Source organism: Tursiops truncatus, chromosome 11, assembly GCF_011762595.2.
Source record: "Tursiops truncatus isolate mTurTru1 chromosome 11, mTurTru1.mat.Y, whole genome shotgun sequence".
Lineage (NCBI taxonomy): Eukaryota > Metazoa > Chordata > Mammalia > Artiodactyla > Delphinidae > Tursiops > Tursiops truncatus.
The window spans coordinates 97931023-97952525 of NC_047044.1; the positions used below are offsets into that span (position 1 = coordinate 97931023).

Sequence of the window (21503 nt, forward strand, 5' to 3'; positions counted from 1 at the left end):
CCACAGATAACAAAACACCATAAGGGAATACTATGAACAATTATATGTCAACAAATTCGACAACCTAGAAGAAACGGACGAGTTTCTAGAAACACACAGCCCACCAAATTGAATCAGGAAGAGATGGATAATTTGAACAGACCGATCACTGGAAGTGAAATAGAATCTGTAATGTAAAAAACTAAATAATACAGATCAGAGGGGAAATAAATAAATAAAATAGAGATTAAAGGCGTCTGCCTTGCTTGAGCTGATCCCTCATCCACTGTGGACACTATAAGCAAGGCAGTGGGAGAGAAACAAGGCCACCAGCAGAGAATGTAAACACTTCCAGTCACTGTCTACAGGTGGGCAACTCCCAGTCCATCAGGTCAAGTGTAGCAGGTGATTAAGCAAACAATGCAGGAGGGGGTTGGAGGACAAGACAGTGTGCAACCCTCAGAGAAACTCTCAGACTAAGGCATCCGGGAGGGACTTCAGAGACTGTTTCATTCACCATCCACCACCTCCCCAGTTTACAGATGGGGAAACAGGTCAGAGGGAGGACATGGTCCCTCAGTTTGCACGCACAGATTTCAAAAGAAACAGGTTCCCTTTGACGGGGAAGCTGATACACATGACGGGGGCGGGTAAGGGATCTGCTCATGTCTTATCTAAAGGAACGCAAGGTAACTAATGTACACAGGCAGATAGATGCTGTGCTGGCACATTTCATTTCCCTGACCCTGGAATGAATTATTCCAGGTAGTGATTTTGACACTGATTCAGGCAAACACCGTGGCCGAGTTTTGTTCTCATTCTTTTGAATGTACTTTCTTTTTTAGAGCAGTTATAAGTTAACAAAAAACTCGAGCAGACAGCAGAGAGTTCCCATATACCCCCTTTCCCACCCTACACACAGTTTCCTCTGTTACCAGCATCTTGCATTAAGTGGTACGTTTGTCACAGTCGATGAGGCAATAGTGACGCGTGATGGTTAATAAAGGTCCAGAGTTTATGTGAGGGTCCACAGTGTGTCGTGAGTTCTGTGGGTTTTGACAAACGCACCGTGTTGCGTTTCCATCATCACGGTCTCCTACAGAACAGTTTCACTGCCCTAAAATGCCCCTGCACTCCAGTTCTTGGCTGTGGGCGTCCTCCCAGTGCACAGTTCCCCTCACTGTCTCAGACGGTGGCCAGGTACCACCAGCCCCAGACAACAGGGTGCAGTGCGTGCACGGTACACTTGCAGGGCTGGTTCTGCCACTAAAGCATTTGCTCCCAAGAGATGCTCTTGTCCTAGGAAGACCTCCATCTCCTGCTTCTCCTCACCTCCAGCCACTCCCCCTTCCACGTTCTCACGACAGCTTCCTCTCGGTCACCGTCTAGCAGAGCCCCTCCCGCCAAGTTCATTTCTGTTATATTTGAGATTCCACATATAAGTGATATCATACGATATTTGTCTTTCTCCGTCTGACTTACTTCACTTAGTATGAGAATCTCTAGGTCCATCCACGTTGCTGCAGATGGCATTATTTCATTCTTTTGTGTGGCTGAGTAGTATTCCATCGTATATATGTACCTCTTCTTCTTTATCCATTCATTCAAATGTAGATGGACATTTGGGTTGCTTCCATGTCCTGGCTATTGTGAATAGTGCTGCTGTGAACATTGGGGTGCATGTATCTTTTTGAATTGTAGTTTTCTCTGGATATATGCCCAGGAGTGGGATTGCAGGATCATATGGTAGCTCTATTTTTAGTTTCTTGAGGAACCTCCATACTGTTCTCCCTAGTGGCTGTATCAATTTACATTCCCACCAGCAGTGCAAGAGGGTTCCCTTTTCTCCACACCCTCTCCAGCATTTATTATTTGTAGACTTTTTAATGATGGCCATTTGGACCAGTGTGAGGTGATACCTCATTGTAGTTCTGAGTAGTGAAGTTCTTGAAGTGACCTGCTAGCACTCCTCACAGGACTGTCAGAGCATCAGATGGGATGCTGGGTGTGTGTGTGCATCGTAGGTTGGGAAGAGCCAGACAGAAGCAAACGGGCTTCTGCCCAGAGCATCGTCAGCGCCTTGAAGAACAGGACTGTGCTTTTTCATTCTTAGGCTTCCCTAAAGACTTTCTGCAAACACTAGCCACAGAATAGACTTTCCATAAACAGTTACGTGTGGGTTGATTGGACGCATTAGAGGAAGAGAGAATAGGATTGGATATTAGGAGTGGAGCTTTCATCGTCAGGAGAAGAAGACACAGGGTGGCATTTTCAGGAAGGCTGTAGCTCTTCCCCTATGACCATTCATCCTGGAGGCTTAGACATCCATCTGCCTGACCCCAGGGATTGGATGGGCAAGATGCCAGGGAAACCACTGCTGAAATGATGGAGCCAGAATCATGAAGAGGTGGGAATAGGCAGCAGAGACCTCCATCTGCAGACGGAGACTTTAGACAGAGTCCAACAAAGCAAAGAAAACTGTGGCCCATCCTGAGACCGCCGCCCCATTCCCTGGTCTTTCTTTTACCAAGATTCCTCGAAATTTTTTTCATCATAGTTTAACAACAGTCAAAACAACATTTTTTTTTTTGAAAATTGGTGAAAACCTTCACATGGAGAGAATACGACCTTGGGAGAGAATTCTCTGCAACTTCTCAGAGAGGATTCTGAGAAGTCAGGGGATGAGGGGAAGGAACGAACTTGTGGGAATACAGATTTGTCTAGTCCCCAGGCCATATTCAGAGCCTCTATTCTATGACTGTACAGGCAGGATCTGGACCGGAAGTCCTCCACAGAGCTCCCGGGGCAAATTCTCCCAACGCCAGGGCAGATGTCCCCACCTGCTGCATCCCAGGCAGCCCCATGGGATCCATGGACAGAGATATCCAAAACCCACAAGCCGCCGGTCTTGTCCTGAGCTTCCTGTTCCCATCTGGTACCAGGGTTTCACACCTGGTTCCCAAGGTCACACGCTCCCAGATCCTCTGACCTGTGCAGTGACAGCTGATGCCCTCCAGGGGCCAAGAAAAGGAGCACACTTACCCTGGGCTCTGTCATCCTCACCCTCGGAAGCTTCTGAGGAGATGCCACAACGACAAGGCTCAGAGCACTGTACGGACTTAGCATTCAGTGCTAGGACTCCCCAGAAAAGCCCATGTACATCTTAGGCTGGAATCGTGGAAGGGGATGGACAGTGAGATGTGGCTCGGTCCCTGTGTATTGACTCCAGCGCACAGGACGGGTGCAAAATCTGTTCCTTGATAAGAACTGTAGAGTCAGGCTTAGGGGTTACAATCTCTCAGGGAGCTTTGGAAACAAGTGCAAAGAGTCTCACCTTCATTCAGCAGGGCGAAGGATGGTCCTGGGGGAGTTATGGTTGTTCTCTCGGGCAGCCAGGTTGGGAGCCCCCGGCAGGAAGCTGGAAGGTCTTCCAGGAGCTGGAAGGTCTGCCATCCCTGCTACTGGGCAAATCCCTACCTCCAAGCTCAGTGTTTCCTTATCTCAGGTGGGAAGAATTACTCTGAGCTGCTGGCACCTTCCTTCACTCTCACCAAGTGGGGGATCCTTCCTCTCCCCGAAATCAGCCTACTCCCCTGGGCGGTCCTCTGCCTTCAGATCCACCTGCCAGGCATTCAGGGCTGGTGGGGAGTCTTCGGAAGTGACGTAGGCCGGCACATCAGTTCTGTCTCCTAACAGGACACACGGAAGTGGCCAGGGAGGTTCCACCTCCAACCAGTCTGGGACCAGAGCGCATGACCACATCCTTCTCTCAAGACACCTGCCCTGCCCCCTGCAGCGCCCTGGCAGCCACTGGGAAACCCCTCTCTGACCCACCCTGCAAGTCTCCCTCAAGCCCCTTTGCCCCCAAGTCCCCCTTGACCACGGTGTCCACCACCGAGGTCTGTCCGTCCTCCGGATGCTCTGGTATGTCGCACCCGTCCTGGTCACCCAACGCCTCTCACATGGTGGCGCCTTGTATGGAACAAGGTCTTCTCTGCTCACTCGCATCGTGGGCCCCTTGAGGATGTTTGCGCTGCTTTGCATCCTGTGGTGAACACACGTACGAACCATTCTGTGGCTGTTACTAAAGAAAGCTGTCTCACACATAGCACTGAAGCGTCCTAAATCTTCTCTCTAACCTGGGGGGGCAGCACCCCGTGTCTTAGAGACACATCCTGCGTCCAGGCAAGGAGCACTATGCCCCTTTGCTCCTGGACCTGTCTCTCCTGCTCTTGTGGCTTCAGCCCCAACACGGGGACGGCTCAGGACACCCGGATTCAAATCCAACCTCTCCCGGTATGAGCTGCACATCTTTGGGTGCGTTATTTAAACTGTCTACATTGGCCTCCTAATCTATACAGAGGAAGTACCTGTACCTCTCCAAAGGGTTATTATGAAAAGTGAATGAGTTACTACAAGTAAAGCACATCATAAATTCCGTAAGTGCCAGGTGTCTCTGAGATCATCATCGGAGGGGCAGCGGAGGGAACCGGAAGACCCTGTCCCGGCTCTCCTGTTTGTTTGTTTTGTGACTCTGGACGTGTGAACCCCAAGAGTTCCATTTCTTCGTGTCTAAACTTCAAATATGGATGACACCTGGGGAGTCTACCTCTCAGAGTGGCAGCAAGGTTCAGATGAGCTCATACCCGTGAAAATGCTTTGTAAACGATAAAAACACGTGCATGGGCAGGATAACCAATGCCACGTCTTTGTGCCCGCGTCTGTGTGACCACCCTTCCCATGGTGCCTTCTGTGTTAGCTGGGAGTGCCTGGGGCGGGGATCACATCGCTCCCCTCTGCCAGCAGCCCCGATCTCTAGCCTGCCGCCCGCACGTGGTCTGCACTCAGTAGAGGGGACGTGGGAAGCGCGACAGTCCCCTCGCATGTATGTTTTTCTAGAAGGCGTGCAGTGGCCTGCCCCCCAGGGGTGGCCCGTGATAGGACTGTCGCCCCACACGAGAGGGCACGTCTAGTCCCAGGAGCCAGGCCCCCCACAGACACTAAACGTGGGGACGCCTGGCCTGCGGCTCTGCTCCCGGGACCCTCCCGGGCTCCGGTCCCTGGGCTTAGCCAGCAGACTTGTCATCTTCATGAGGTTTCTGAATTCACCTCCACGCTGTTGGAGAGACCACAATACCAGTGGAGTTGCCCTCGGCAGTTCAAATCGGGGAAACCGAGCAATCAAACCTCAGCATTCCGTAAAGGCGCAGGGACTCTGAGGCCTTTCTCCTTCCCTCCCGTCTCGAAACCCTCCCAAGGCTGCAACCTTGCTTTTGTGCCTCTGTCTCGGTCTCCCACATCTTCACGAAGAGGGGGTCTCAGAGGACGCCACTGCCTGGTACTGACCTGGATTCCTTCTGTATCCCTCAGAACACCCACTTAGGGCTGTGCACAGACAAAGCTCTGGGCGCTTAGTTCCGGATTGGAATTAAAAAGACTGAGAAAAACAAAATGAGTGGACTTGATGGGAGATTAATTGCACAGGCATCTGTTGACTGCATGAGTGAAGCTGGATTTTTTCGGAACCACTGGCTGCCTTCGCATTTCCTGGTGGAAGTGGGGCAGGTCAGCAGACAACCCAGTGTCGTAGATAACTTTTGCCCACACATCATTCACTTTTGGGAGCGTTGGCTTGAAATTGAGGGGTGTGTGTGTGTGTGTGTGTGTGTGTGTCTGGAACCGACGTGCCTTCCGTGAGCCTCAGAGATCCCTGTATTCTCTTCAAATGGGCTGATTACAACACAGAGGATGTGGACGGTGGAGTTTTTCCTGTTTGATGTCACACTGCTACCCTTTAAAAGTCCGAGGGAAAAAAAGGAGGGAATGCAGCCTAGGAGCCTCAGGCCAGAAACCAGCAAGGAAGAGGAGAAACAGTCCAGGGAGGCCAGGCGCAGAGCCAGGGTCGGGTTTCAGACGCCACACCAGCCAGAGAGCCGCGATGCTGGGGGCCTGCCTGGGCCTCTGGGTCTGCACCCTGGTCTGTGCGGTCCACGCCTATCCCAACACCTCCCCGCTGCTGGGCTCCAGCTGGGGCGGTCTGACCCACCTGTACACGGCCACGGCCAGGAACAGCTACCACCTGCAGATCCACAGGGACGGCCACGTGGATGGCTCACCCCAGCAGACCATCTACAGTAAGTTGGGGCTCCGTCTAGGCTGGGAAGAGGGGGGACGGATCTGTGTCTCCACCTGCAGGGACTCGGGGAGGCCTTGGCTGGACCAGAGGGCTACTCCAGCCTCCTAGCTTCTCGCCCAGGATCCGTGAGTGCGTGTGTGCGTGTGTGCGCGTGTTTAAACCTTGGGAGAAGATTCTGCCGCCTCCCCAATTACTGTGTATTGGTTTCTCCCAACAAGAATAATTTCCATCTTAACTCCCACAACAGCAGCCACGTTCTCTGTGCCCCGTCCAAAGAGTCAAAACACGTACAAAAGACAGGCAAGGAGGCTGGGAGCAAAACAAGTCAGATCGGTCAGTAGACACTGAGTTTTGGCTCATGACTTTGGACTGGGTTAACAGTAGAGGTTGTGAAGATTTCTGTACCAGACCAGGGCTTGGAATAGATAAACCCAGAGGCCCTTTCCAACTCAGAGCTTCTAGTATGCTGGCCTTATAAAAGTTCTCAGGGAAAATGTATTAAAGACTAGACTGTCCAGGAATCCTGTCTTGATGAGTCTGACCCAGTGCCTCCATCCATCCATCCACGCACACCCTTCATCCAACAAGCTTACTAGGGCTTCAGTGGAACCCAGGATGCTGTGAGCTGGGGAGTCTTCTCTGTGGAGCTGGAAGATCCACTTATTAGCAAATGAAGCTGGTTGGGAACTCACTGAAAACACGAGACAGCCGGAATGTTTTTAAAGATTAGGTTTGTGGAAAGTTGGACCACAGTCCACAACAGTCAATCCATTAGCTGTGTTTCCGATGTCCCCAGAAGGAATAATGGGGTGGGGGGATGACGGATATTGAAAAAGACAAGGTCTTCTATTTGAGGAAAACCTGTAAAAATTAAGGATCCAGAAAAATGCCAACCGATTCAAAATAGATCCAATCAGAGGAAGGAAAGAGTAAGCAGTGTCTCTGTTTAATTAAAGACAATTTCTTATAGGAATAATGACTGGCCCTTTATTGTTGCACTAAATTATTCTGTCATTTTGCTGTGGTCTTGCTATACGCAAGACATTCATCTGCTAAGAGTCAAAGGACCTTAAAGCTGGTAGTGAGAGAGAGGCATGTGCAAAGCCAGAAGTTCAGACCTCTTCAGGTGCTCAGTGGATGGTGACAGGGGGTGAAAGAAAGGAGGAAGTTCTCCCCAAATGCCAAACAGGTTCCAGAACTTAGGGGGACATAGTGGATTCAGAAGTCAACATCTTGGAAGCCAAGTTTGAGTCCCATGGCAAAAATTCTGAAATAAATCTGGATACAGTTGATACATCCGAAGTATTGCCCGTTTTATTCAATGGGTATTTAGCAGAACCTACAACGTGTCTGACATCGTGAAAAGCTCTGTGGCTTCAAAGGAAGACCAGCCCTTCACGCACCTCCAGGTTTCCAACCTTCGTGTCTCCCAGCTCATGACCAGCTTTGAGGAAACACAGTTTTGCCCTCTCGTGGAAGGCCGCCCTCACTTCAAGATGAGAGGCGATTTAAAACGCAGGACGGTAGATTATGGTAAATTATTTTGATTCCCCTACATGGAAAGGGCTGCAGATAATTAGAGAATGCTTATAAAATTTCTCTATAATCACAGAATCCTTTTGATGAAAGGAAGCCCCCGAAGACACGGCCTGGTGGGGGGAGAGGGAGGGCTGTGAGCGGTGCCTGGAGTGGGTAGGGCTCAGCCCACTGAGTTTGCAGCATGAATCATAGAATTTTCCTCTTATATCCACCGACCTTGGGCCCCGAGAAGGCACAGAGCGCTAGCTGGAATGAATTAAAATGACTGAGAGGAAGCAAAGTGAACTGAACTGATTTCAGATTTTTTTTTTTTTTTTTACAGAAATGTGATTTTGTTTTGTCATATAAAGAACCTACTAAGCCTTGTGTCTCTGGCAATTAAGGAACCTGGGAAGGGACTGAGTCAGGGGCAAGAGAGAGACACTTTTGCTCGTTTATATAACATTTATACTATTCAGATCAGTTATCATGAGCACTATATATATAGACAGACAGATATACACACTAAGATAAAAAGTTACCCCAAAAGGAAAGAAGAAACACGGATGCCTGTAGCTCCGTAGGACAACTAAGTAACAGGCTGGAGAAGGATTTGTAATGACCTCCCCGATGAACGCAAAGCAACGGTTTCACATTGATGGAAAGGCGTGGAGTGTTTCTTCCCCTCCTAATTAATTACAGATTTCCAGTGAAATGTGGTTCACTTGATTACTGTGCTCTACTAAAGTCTTGATTAATAGTTGAGTGCTCAGCCCATCTCTGGTTTGCTGATCGTTGTAAAATTATCTGCCTACAAGATTCAATACCCTCGTGACTTGCAGCTGGTGTCAGGGAGTGCGTCTCCAATGTCTGTCTCCTTCCTACTATGAACAAGGCTACCCTCCCATCCTTCCTACTATGAACAAGGCTACCCTCCCACTCTCCATGAGCCCCGCTTTGTGGCAACAGCAGCAAAGAGATGCTTATTACCCCTGGTTACTATTACTCCCTGGCTCCTGGTCTTTTTATTTCCTCTCCTTCCCCAACGTCACTTTCTTGTGCCGAACTTGAAGCCGAACTATCCCTGGGCTCTCTAACCCTTCACAATGTTATCTTTCTTTTGGGGAGCTCAAAGTCCTTTACATCCATCATCTTATTTATCATTTATTGACCATGACACTAGAATAGGGCAGATAATTTTCTACTTTTATAGCAGAGATTGAGGCAAAGTGGTAATAGTAACAATCACCGGCATTTAGAAAGTGGGTTTATAGCAGATAAAAATATTATCTCCTTACACCCCAAAGATGACCAAATGAAATAAATGATTCTACTGCATATAAGAAAACAGAGGTTCAAGGACTCAGATAACTGGCTTGTGGTCACATAGGCGGTAAATGACCTCGGGGAGACCTGGACCCGGGTCCCCTGCTTCTTCTGTATCACGTGCACAGACACGGCATCACGAAAGGAAATGTCCTTTACGCCTGCCGGGCTCCAACAGGTGTGGTCCCAGCGGCCAGCGGTTGGTGCCTTCTTTCTGCCAAATGCTGCCCTTGGGTCGGTGCAGAGCTGCCTCAGTCACCTGCATGGGGAGGACAATCGGCTCTTCCATTTGCTGGACTTTTGCACCGGCTCCTGTGGGTTTGATTCAAGCCTGTGCGTCCTCACGGCAGCAGCTCCCGGTGCCCCTGAAGGCTGTCTTCTGTCCTCACTGGCCCTGGAGACAACGCACACTGCTCACAGGGACCCAGGCATCGGCTGGCAGCTGGCAGGGTGTGGGCTTATCGTCAGGGGCAGGCCAGCCATCCTCCACAGGGCCTTCCATCTGCTGAATGTTTTCAAGGCCCTTTTTTACAGCATCATCCCATTTGATCCTGGTTGCAACCCTGGGAAGCAGGCAGGACAGCTGTGCTTCTTCTCTCTTCCCAGCTGAGGACGCTGAGGCTCGAGTGATGAGCTGCCCAAGGCTACAGAGGTAGTACAGGGCGTAACAGGGACCAGAATCTCAGCGCCCCAGCTCCGGGCTCCTGGCTCAGCCCCTCCCCCCTGACCCCCTCGGGGGTACCGTGACCTGGGGGCCTCATGGCCGTGGCCTGGATCTCGGCCCTTGACTTCATCTTCTGAGGCTTGTCGTGACGTCAGCTGGAGACGAGCTCCAGGGCTGTGGGCAGAAGATGTTAGGGTCACTGACCTGAGTTTCCTGAGTTTGAATCGTGCCTTGGTTTCCTCATGATTTAAATTGGGAGGCTGCTACTTCCAATATTAATACTGGTGACATTAACAACATAGCTGGTTTTGTGGGGGGAGGTTTTCGGAGGTGGGATTCTTTTCTTATTTATTTATTTTTGGCCGCGACCCATGGCATGTGCGATCTTAGTTGCCCGACCAGGGACTGAACCTTCAGCCCCTGCAGTGGAAGTGCAGAGTCTTAACCACTGGACCACCAGCGAAGTCCCACAGCAGCTATTTTGAGAGTTTAAATGTGTCAAATACGCAGAGTGCAACATCTCAAAAACAGTTACGAAGTGTAATTTTTTTTCCCCCAAGTAGACTGAAAATTCATCAGGCTGGAAACAGTTTCTTCCATGTTCCTTATGTCTCTCTCAGGCCTTCTCTCAACATTAGCCACAGATCTGAGACTCACAGGCAAACCCCGTTACGGAGCATTTAATATCTTCCGCACCTCCCATGCCCCACCCCACTTCCAGAAGCTTCCCTCAAGCCTAATCCTTAGCCAAACTTGGAAACCAGTGACCTCTCCTCTTGGCCCTCTGCCTGGGCTTGTTCCCAGCCTCGTGGCCTCTGCCCCACATCACTCTGACTTCTCTGCGCTCAGCTAGTGTCTAGTACTGCCTGCCGCTCTCCTTGGAGGGCTCTGTGCTGAGCCTCCGTGGGGGTAGATCTGGGCTATGAGTCACCCCACGAGGCACCATCACTTACTGGGCACAGATGCCTGGCGCTTCCACCCTCTCTAGAAGACTCGACCCCCTGCCTGGGCTACCTGCCTGGGAACTGTGAGGCCAAATGAGATGTGTGGGGAAATTCTGTGGTCGGCAAAGGGAAGAGGCCCCAAGACCTGAAGAGGTGATTCTAGTAGAAAATGTCAGGTAATTAAACAGCATCTGGGGAGGAGTCTTGCTGAATTAGCACGCACGCCACGCCTCTTCTGGTCTCACTGCGCCCTCGCTACAAAACAGAAACTTAAACTACTCACTGGTACCTGTTAGACTTGCACGTCCCCATGGGGGTAGGGGGGGTCACGCTTAAAACTGTTGTCAGTTATTCAGGGTGTAGGTAGTGTGAATGGGTTTCAGGCCTTTGTCCAGGGCTAGTTTTTGAGAGGGGCTGCACGTGGGGGCACCACCAAGTGAGAAAAGGACCAAGAATAGCGATGAAGAAGCAAGAAGTAATTCCCTGCGTCCCAGGATCTACTCGACACGGAAAGATACACCGTCTGCTTCTAAGTGGCTCACCCCAGGGAGGCACCAGACATGTGAACTTATTAAGGCAGGTGAGGAGATACACGCTCTGAGAGAGGCGAGTCGGAGCGGCTGAGAAGAACAGGTCATTCTGATTAGGGAGATTAGGAAAGTCTCCATAAAATAGTGATCTCTGAGCCTGGCCTTGAAGCGTGAGTGACCTCGATAAACAGAGGCGGGAGGAGAACCATCGGAATACAGTTCTTGACACATAAAGGGTGCTGACTGCTGTATCACTGACTCCTGCACGGCTCCCTGGGTGGAGGGTCAAGCTGGATGCTTGAAAGACGTCTGGGCATAGATTTAAACATCACAAAAGCAGAAGGCTTGGGAGGATGTGCCCACCACCACAGACATTAAGAAGTATGAGACAGGCAAAGGGGAAAATAAAGAGAGTCCAAGCAGAGAGAGAAACACGTTGGTACAGGTGGAAGAAAGCTGGGAGTTCAGGGTGCTCCTTACAGGCAGGACGACACGCAGGAGGCAATGGGGGGAGGGGGGAGGGGGGAGGGGCGGGGGAGGGGAAGTCAGAAGAAAGAGGCTGAACAAGGACAAGAGGAGGCTTCTGTGAAATCATCACCACCCTTTAGATCAATCAAGGGAGGGTCCTTGGAGGTAGGGGCGGGATGTGAAGCCAGGTTTTGACTTGAATGATTTTCTCCATAGGTGCCCTGATGATCAGATCTGAGGATGCGGGATTCGTGGTGATTACAGGGGTGGTGAGCCGGAGGTATCTCTGCATGGACTTCAGAGGCAACATTTTTGGATCTGTGAGTTTCTTTGTGTGCTGGGTAATTCTTTGCAGATAATTGTTTCATTGCTCTGGCAAAATGTAGAATTTTATAGCTTAAAGATTCCACTTGCACATTACCCGGGTGATGTTTTCACTGAGTACTTTTTTCCATCTAAGTATCAAATGCTCAGGCTTATACAGCTGAGGTCTGAACCCAAGCCTTCCGGCTTTGGAGCATCTGGGCTCTCAGTCTCTAGTCCTACCTGCCCTTTGGTCCCCATTTTTTAACTAGCACAGCACCTTGTCTGCAGCCCAGGTCCTCAAGTCACATACGTTCATGTTGGAAAGTCCATTAGAAAGAAAGGGTGAGAAGCCACTGGGGTCTCATGATCTTGTTACTAGATATCCTTGACCTTGGGCAAGTCCCCTATTTCTCTCAACTTCAGTTTCCTCACCTGGAAAAAGTCAAGTGGGATGGACCATGTGCCCTGTGGGGCTCCCCCAAATCAAGATCTGTAACGAACTCCCTCGGCCCCAGCTGTGATGGCTGGTCTTTTGGACTGGCGAGCAAGGGCTTTCCCAAACTACAGGGCGCAGCATATTCCAAAGCACGGGGGGCATTGGACAGAAGCAGGGCTGTGCGTCTCAGAAGCTCCTCCCACCAGCAATTCCAAGAGAGCAATGACTTTCTGTTTTACTTACTTCTGTGTCCCAGCACCCACCATAGTATCTGCCCAGAGTACATAAATATCTGTTGAACAAATATAGACAAATAAGTACATAAATACCTGTTGACCGCATATAGGCATATACAGAGTCCCCTCATCTGTAAAATACTTACTCCGTGGACTTCTGAGGATTAAAGGACATCCTACGTAAAGGCCCTAGCAGGCACTTAGCAAAACACAGCACCAGTTAGTGGCAGAGTGAGGGCTCACGTAGGTCACCTGGTGATGAAGTTCATGTCCCTTAATTCCCAAACTCTGTTCTGCCTCTGAGGGGGAGTCTCCTTACTTATGTGCGGCCCTACAAAGCCCAGCCCACCTTTGTCCAGGTGAGGAGACAGACCGAAGCCACCTCCGAGCCAAAAACAAAAGGCAGAGAGAGGACAGGCCTCAGTCCAGAAAGCAGACAGAGGCGCCGGCTCCGTCCAGCCCGGCCCCAGGCAGCCAAGTGCCGGCGGCGGGTCCGCAGGCGGGGCCGCGAGCTCCCCAAGCCTGTCCCCACCTGCCAGTCGTAACCGCAGTTTGGAAATGAGTGGAAATCACTTTTGCCCAGCAGGGCACGACGGGGTTAAAGGCAAGGCCCCAGGAGAGTGGGTGGGAGAATTGGGGTCCCGGGATGGAGCTGGTCCCATCCAGCCCGCCGAGGACTTCGGCCTCACCCGGTCGCCCCGCCCCGCTTTCAGCATCACTTCAGCCCCGAGAGCTGCAGGTTCCGGCAGCGGACGCTGGAGAACGGCTACGACGTGTACCACTCGCCGCAGCACCGCTTCCTCGTCAGCCTGGGTCGGGCCAAGCGGGCCTTCCTGCCGGGCACCAACCCGCCCCCGTACGCGCAGTTCCTGTCGCGCAGGAACGAGATCCCGCTGCTGCACTTCGCCACCGCGCGGCCCCGGCGCCACACGCGCAGCGCGCACGACGGCGGGGACCCGCTGAGCGTGCTCAAGCCGCGCGCCCGCGCCACGCCCGCGCCCGCCTCCTGCTCGCAAGAGCGGCCCAGCGCCGAGGACAGCGGCCCTGCGGCCAGCGACCCGCTGGGGGTGCTCCGCGGCCACCGGCTGGACGCGCGCGCCGGGCCGGGGGGCGCCGAGCGCTGCCGGCCCTTCCCCAGCTTCGCTTAGGGCGGCCCAACTCGGAAAGCCAAACCGTCTGGGGCGCGGGCTGGAGGTGGGGCGAACCGGCCCCGCTTCCTCCCTTAGCGGGAGGTCCCCGGGGATTGCCCTTGGAGCGGTGGCGCCCCTCGCCTTCCTCCTCCCACCTGGACGCGCTCCTTTGGGAGAGAAAGGGTTCCCTCACCCCCAGTCCTTCCTCTTCCCTCTCCTCTCCTCTCCATCAGTCTAACATTAAGAACAGGGGCTTAGCGAGTTGACCAGCCGGGAGGTGAAGCAGGGAGCCCAAGCCAGCGGCTTCTCCACCGCCCCCTGCTTTGTGCCATCTGCCTGGACCCTGTTGGCAGGGTTTGAGTTTGCAACCTTGACCTGGGGGATTAACAGCTCGACTGAGCAAAACCCATGAAAATCCTAACCTCAAGCCTTCGTTCTTCCTTAAGCATCTCTGGAGAAGGGCCGTCAACAAGACTGGGGGTAGGCTGGTCAAAACTTAGCCAGAATGAGCACCCGGAGGATGGAGGCAGGGATCAAGCTAGAGACGCGAGCTCCTTACAGGATGGCCCCTTGCCCTGCTCTGTCCCTCTGTGCAGCCAAAGCCCGGCCCAGAGTGACGCTGGCTTCCCACGTGGCCCCTGCCTCTCGGCCCTACCTTTGGCTTGAGTGAATTGGGCCTGAGGAGTTTTGGTCTTGGCTCCTGAAAATCTACCCTGCTAGGATTTGTTTTTCAAAATGGAAATAAATTCAAACTCTCCCAAGAGGCCCTTAATTAAACCTCTGCTTTCAGGCTGAGTGGTGATCCATTCTGGATGAATCAGACAAATGTTGCAAGGAGGGGCCTGGTGACAAGGGGACTGCTCTGGGCTGGGTTTTTGTGCCAATTGTGTCTTTTTTTTTTTTTTTTTTTTTTTTGGTGGTACGCGGGCCTCTCACTGTTGTGGCCTCTCCCGTTGCGGAGCACAGGCTCCGGACGCGCAGGCTCAGCGGCCATGGCTCACGGGCCCAGCCGCTCTGTGGCATGTGGGATCCTCCCGGACCGGGGCACAAACCCGCGTTCCCTGCATCAGCAGGCGGACTCTCAGCCACTGCGCCACCAGGGAAGCCCCAATTGTGTCCTTTTGTGAAGTGGCATCGGGAATTCCGGGGAAAGAAGCCCAACCACCAGGGATCCCAGTGTAGGAGTCAGGAAAAGCCAGCACTGTCAGCTCTTCACCATGACCGCAACCCGCCCTGTAGCCGTGGCTAGAGGCCTAGCTAAAACACTCCTAGGCGGGCGTGTCTGGGTCTTACTCCACTTGGACGTTCTGGGGGCACCAAATGAAGACAGCTGTCAGTCCCAGGAGCCCCAGCGCCACCCTGAGGAAAACCAACCCTCACTTACAGAACAGCTGAGCACCAGGCAGGGGGAGGCTGATACCTTAGTCATCCTCAGGGGCCCCATTTCCTACCTCTATTTAAATGGCCACCTGAACAGCAGAATATGCACGAGCAGAGTAGATGCGAACAGCAGCTCCCTCCCAGTCACCTTCTCCCCCTGCTGCCATCACGCACCCGACCTTAGAAACGGATCCATTCTTTTACTTATGAGAGAAGCATTGGCCGACTGCTCTCACCTATGGTTTCAGGCTGATCTTGAAGGATGAGTTCCTCTTTCAAAACACTCAGACTGTGTATAATAACTATATAGCAGTGCACGGCAACTATTTTCTTTATAGTTTTCATTTTCCGTTCGAGATATTATAGTGTATAAAAGCTACTGGAAACCTAAATGGAAAGGACTTCGGCAGAAAACTGGTTCCTTGGGGTTTTCTCTTTGGCAGAGCTAAGAGAGCCTCACAATGTCTTATGTCACTTAGCACGTGGCAATATTTATTTATTTATTTGGAAGATTTTTGCCTATCGCTCTATATTTATGGATATTTATAAAAATGTAACACCACCTTTTTCCTCTCTTCTTTTAAAAAAATAAAATTTATCTCAGCTTCTCTTAGCTTTTCCTTTTTGTATTACTGCACAAAAGTACATCGAACTATGAGAATAAAAGGAACTACGGGAGGAATTACGGGAGGGGAGCAATTGGAAAATCTAGAGGGAGCAAAGTTGAAAATTTTCAGAATTTTAAAATAGTCAAGGTTTTTTCCATACACAAATGAACTCAGCAATTTTGCCTAATTCAGACAGAATTATTGAAAACAAGGAAAAAATTTTAATGCTGGATTTCTGATCACTCTAGCTTGTGTTTCCTTTAAAGAGAGGAATTTTTTTTTATTTGAAAAATACCCACAGACACAGCCACCTCAAGATCCCAGTAAGCTTCTAAAGAAAGACGACACATTCCAGGCTCTGGAAGAAATAAGGGGAAGTGGCCCAGAGTCAAGAGAAAACTCAATCGCTAGAAACCAACCGTTAGATGCCCCAGATCTTGGAATTAGCAGCAGGAACGTTAAAGCAGCTATTATAAATATAGTTAAGGGTTTTAAAGGAAGGAGTGGTAATAAGGAGCAAAGAGATCAGGAATCTCAAAAGAGAAAAGAAATAATAAAAAGAACCAAGTAGAAATCAAAACTTGAAAGATACAATATCAGAAATAATAAATTTATTAAATGTGCTTAATAGTAGATGGAGGACGAAAGAACAGTCATTGAAGATAATAAAGTTAACATGTAATCTAATCTGAAGAAAGAAAAAATATGTTAAAAAAATAATGACCAGAGTCTCAGTGATCTGTGTGACAATATCAAACTGTCCAAAACATGTGTACGTGGAGTCCCAAGAAAGGAGCGGGAAGAGTTGAGGAATAATATTTGAAGGTACAATGGCTGAAATTTTCCCCCAATTGATGAAAAACTAATGTACTGATAAAAGAAGCTCAGCAAACCTCAAGAAAAATAAAAACAAAGAAAACCACAGTCAAACTGTGATTTGAGTATATCACAAACTTCTGAAAGCAAGGATAAAATCTTGAAGGCTGCTGAAGAAAAATGAAACTTTAGGTATACGTGAACAGCTGTGCACAGCTGAGTTCTCACCATAAACAAGGGAAGCCATAAGGCGCTGAAAAGGCTGAAAGAAAATAAAGCTACATGCCCAGAATTACATATCCTGCAGGAACATCCTTCAAAAGTGGGGAGGGGGAAACGAAGGTGAAGTAAAAACTGACAGAACTTGTTGCCAGGCTGAAGAGAAATAACACCATGTAGAAAACAAAGAAGGGCAGCAGAAATAGTAAAAATGTGGGTAAATTCAAACAACTACAAATATGTGATACACTTTCTTCTCTTGGTTTCTTTAAAATACCACTTAAAGCAAGAATTACAACACTGTACTGTGTGGCAGAATTTCCACACGGGATGGGAAGGGTAAATGAAGGAGACGGTTGCAAGATCGTAACACTGTATGTGAAAGTCATCCGACGTGAATTCTAAGTAGACTGTGATGAGAATATACGCATATTAGAATTCCTGAAGTACCTCCAATACTAAGAACAATGAAAGGGGTGTGGACAAAAGCCATTAAAAGTATTAAAAGAGAATACTAAAAAAATATTCAATTATCCCAAAAGGAGGCAGGAAAGGGAGAACAGTAGAAGAAAAATCAGAGGGGACCAATAGAAAAATGACACGACTAAATCCAACCATATCAATAATTAGATCATATATAAATAAAACACCACGACTAAAGGCAGCAATGGTCAGAATGCATGAAATAAAAACACCATTTACATGTTGTCTATAAAAGATGGACTTGAAAGAAAAGAAGGGAAGGATAGTATATTAGTTCGCTGCCACAACAAAATGCCACAGACTGGGTGGCTTAAACAACAGAAATTTATCTTCACAGAGCTCTGGAGGCCAGAAGTCCAAGGTCAAGGTGCCAGCAGGTTTCACTCCTTCCGAGGCCTCTCACCTAGGCTTAGAGGCACCACCTTCTCGCTGCGTCCTCACCTGGTCTTTCCTCCGTACTCAGGCATCCCTGGTGTCTCTTAGTGTGAACAAATTTACTCTTCTTTTTAGAACCCAAGCCAGACTGGATTAGTACTTTCCTTACTGGCCCCATTTTAACTTAATTGCCTTTTTAAAGGCCCTCTCCCCAAACACTTTCACATTCTGAGTTATTTGGGGCTAGGACTTCAACACATGAATTTGGGAGGACATAATCCAGTCCATAACAAATATATACAGTGAAAACAGTAAGCATAAGAAGTATGGCTTACTGTATAAATAGCAAACAAAATAGGCTTCAAGTTAAGGAATACTGCCATTGGTAAAGAGGAACGTTGCTTAATGACAAAAGGGCCAATTCATAAGGAAGCATAAAAATCACAAATGTTTATGTCTCTAAAAACAGAGTAACAAAACACATGAAGCAAAACTGACAAAACTGAAGGGAGGAATAGACAAGTACTAATCTGAGTTGGCAATGTGAACATTCCTCTCTCAGTAACTGAGTAAGCAAACAGGCAAAACATCAGAAAGATTAGTGGCATCTAAGCGACACTATTGATGAACTTCATATAACTTACATTTATAGCACATCAAACCCGACAACTTCAGAAGACAGTCTTTCTGCACAGACGGAATGCCCATCAACACAGACCACATACAGGCCAGCAAACAAGCTCAATTAACTCAAAAGTTCAAAATCTTACAGAGCAAAATAAATGACTGAATAAATAAATAAATAGGGAGAAGAGTACAGTCCCTCAGGCAGAGTTCCGAGTGATGGATGTGGATACTGTGTCCTTAAGAAGGGAGCATAAACCCCACTGTGCACACAGACTTCCTTCCGAAAGGTATAGTCAGAAAAGGGGGAAAGAAGAGCCTCTTTGCAGTGGAGAAACCTCACGAACACTGACGCAGGCAGGTGATCAGGTCAGTATCAAAATCAACACCAACAATCAAACGAAATAAGTCCCGTTGACAGTGTGTACTCCTGAGATGATGTGATAAAAAATGGTACTTTGCTTCTGTGGTCTTCTCCCAGAAAACCATAACCCCACTCTAATCATGAGAAGAACACCAAATTCCAACAGATACACATCCTATAAAACATGCTACTAATCCTCCTCAAAACTGCCAAGGTCACCGAAACACAAGCAAAGTCTGAGAACCTGTCACAGCCAAGAGGAGCCTAAGGAGACGGAAACCTATGTAACACCATGTGGGATGGGGCTGGGAATCCTGGAACAGGAGGAGGACAGAAGGAGGTAAAAACCAAGGAAATCTGAATGAACTGTGGGCCTTAGTTAATAATACCGATCCATTGGTTAACAAGGGTACCATACTAAGGTTAAGATATCAATAACAGAGGAACTGAGCACAGGGTATATGGAACTCCTGGTACCATATTCTCAACGTTTCTGTAAACCTAAAACTATTCTAAAAAATAAAGTCTATTTTCAAATGTACATGGAGATAAAAAGGTCCTGTAACAGCAAAAGAAAATCAAGATAAGGAATTCAGAAATAGACCCACACTTACGTGATCAACTGATTTTTGACAAAGGAACAAAGCAAGTCAAGGGAAGAGGAGTCTCTTCAACAAATGCTGTTGGAACAACCGGAAGAACCACGTGGAAGAACCATGCAACTCAACCCCTCATCTCACACCATACACAAAAATTAATTCCAGAGGGATAAACTGGGAGATTGGGATTGACATATACACACCACTACATATAAAATAGATAACTAATAAGGACCTACTGTATAGCACAGGGAACTCTACTCAATACTCTGTAATGGCCTATATGGGAAAAAGAATCCAAAAGAGAGTGGATACATGTATATGTATAACTGAATCACTTTGCTGTACACCTGAAACTAACACAATATTGTAAATCAACTATACTCCAATAAAATTTTTTAAAAATAATTTGCATCATGAAAAAAATAAAGTTGACAGTAAAAACAAAAACAAAACTAATTCCAGATAGATTAAGACCTAAACAAAAAAGGTAAAATTACAAAACTTCTAGAAGAAAACAGAGTATCTCTATAGTTAGGGGGTGGGCAAAGATTTCTGAGAACACAGAAAGCAATAACCACAAAACAAACACAGTGGTAAATCAGTCTCATGAAAATGAACAACTTCTCATAAAAAACACTGTTAAGAAAATAAAGTTATATTTTATAACAAACATATAGGCTGGCATATTATAAATATCTAAAAGCCCATGTGTGTATACATACACACAGACCTGGAGTAAAGGTCTGACAACTTTCTTGTATATTAAGCATACACCCACACCTACGCTACAACCAGCCCAAGAGAAATGAAAACACATATCCAGAAAAAGACTTGTAAAAAAGAAGAATTTGTAGCAGCTTTTTCAAAATACTCCCAAACTGGAAATGGTCCACATGTCACCAATAGAACAGATAAACTGTGGTATATTCATTCCCACAATGGAATTCAATGCAATAACAACAAGGAAGACCTAGGTTAGCAGTGAGCACACCTGACAGCCAGACCTTGGTTTCTAAATACCATTTCTGCTGAAAGCAAATGGCTCCAGGGCTCTTTGGAGAAAAAGCTGATTCCCAGGACTGAGGCTGGGAAAGAGTAAGATGATTCTGGAGCATCTTGTTCGTCAGAAAAGAAAGACGCGCTTAAAGAATGATGGGAATATCCCAACAGAACACGGAGAAGCAGCTGCGAAGTGTTCCCACAGGACAAATTTGGGACAATCTGAGCATCAAATAATGAGAGTACTGGAATTTAAGTCATTGAATAAGAATCCCTGAGTTCATAGTGATAGAAATAAATAAGTAGGGGAGAAGGGAAAGTTCTTCCTTACTGTATAATACCAACTAATACATAAACAAAAATAGAGATAGAAAATAATCAATGGAGGCTAAAAGTGTGGGTGACAGTTTAATGAGGAACCAGATAAACAGTCATTTCATGGCAGATGGACATGGTGATACCACTCACACACCTCCTGACAAGACTCACCAAGGACACATCCTTCCTCGGGTGCTTCTGACGAAGAAGCATAACCTGAATCTAAGAATGAGAAGCACCAGAAAAACCCAGTAACTAGCCTGTAGCCTCTACTTTTTCTTTTAACAACTGGGTCAAGAAAGACGAAGAAAGGCTAAGGAACAGTTCCAGATCAGAGAAGAATGAAGAGGCATGACAATGAAATGCAGCACGTGGTCCCGGACTGGATGCTGGGTTGGGGGGTGAGGAAACAGGAGGCAGAAGGCACACCGATGGAATAACTGACAAAATTTAAATATAGTCTGTTGCCCAGATAATAAATTCTATCAGTATCAACCTTCCTGATTTTGATATTTATTCTGTGGCTGTATATAAGGACACCTTTGACCTTAAGATTAACACACATGGAAATTTTGCAGGGGAAAAAGGGCATGATGCCTCCAACTCACTCTCAAATGTTTCTGAGGGAAAAGACACACACGAGCGTGAACGACAAAGCAAATGGGGCAAAATGTAAGCAAGTGGTGAATCCGGGTAAAGAGATTAACCCAAGGAGTTTCTTGGATCACTCTCGCCATTTTTCTGTAGGTCTGACATATCAAAACCAAAAGGTTACCAGAACACACGTACAGAATTCTAATTATTCTCCATTTAACATGAGGAAACAGCAGCTCGGCGATATTAAGAGACTTGCTTGGCCACAATACTAGAAGAACTTGGATGCAGGTTTTCTGACCACAAACCTTCCCTGTGTCACTGCCCGGTCCCACCAGACATGAATCCATCAACAGACAACCCCTTGGCACAGGCCACAGAGCCATGCCTCCCTCCCCCATCCCCTCTGCTCTCTGCCCCCGTCTCCTGTTGCCTGCCCAGCGCCCCC

The 21503-nt window shown here is 48.3% G+C and overlaps 1 protein-coding gene and 1 long non-coding RNA gene across 2 annotated transcripts; one reads left to right on the forward strand and one right to left on the reverse strand.

Moving 5' to 3' along the window:
- Positions 1-5917: 5917 nt before the first annotated feature.
- Positions 5918-13719, forward strand: FGF23 (fibroblast growth factor 23). The gene is made up of 3 exons (XM_019925950.2): positions 5918-6113; positions 11782-11885; positions 13257-13719. The coding sequence occupies exons 1-3, from the start codon at positions 5918-5920 to the stop codon at positions 13689-13691; spliced, it is 735 nt and encodes a 244-aa protein (XP_019781509.1). The 3' UTR covers positions 13692-13719.
- Positions 8076-21414, reverse strand: LOC141275911 (uncharacterized). The gene is made up of 2 exons (XR_012324554.1): positions 13233-21414; positions 8076-12599 (listed from the first exon to the last, which is right to left on the reverse strand). It is a non-coding gene; the product is annotated as an uncharacterized lncRNA (long non-coding RNA).
- Positions 21415-21503: the final 89 nt, after the last annotated feature.

What these genes read in the sequence shown, in the direction of transcription:
- FGF23 (XM_019925950.2), top strand. Translation starts at nt 5,918, where the DNA reads ATGCTGGGGGCCTGCCTGGGCCTCTGGGTCTGCACCCTGGTCTGTGCG. An exon ending in ACCCCAGCAGACCATCTACA is followed by an intron (nt 6,114 to 11,781) that starts GTAAGTTGGGGC and finishes TTTTCTCCATAG; the next exon opens with GTGCCCTGATGATCAGATCT. An exon ending in GAGGCAACATTTTTGGATCT is followed by an intron (nt 11,886 to 13,256) that starts GTGAGTTTCTTT and finishes CCCCGCTTTCAG; the next exon opens with CATCACTTCAGCCCCGAGAG.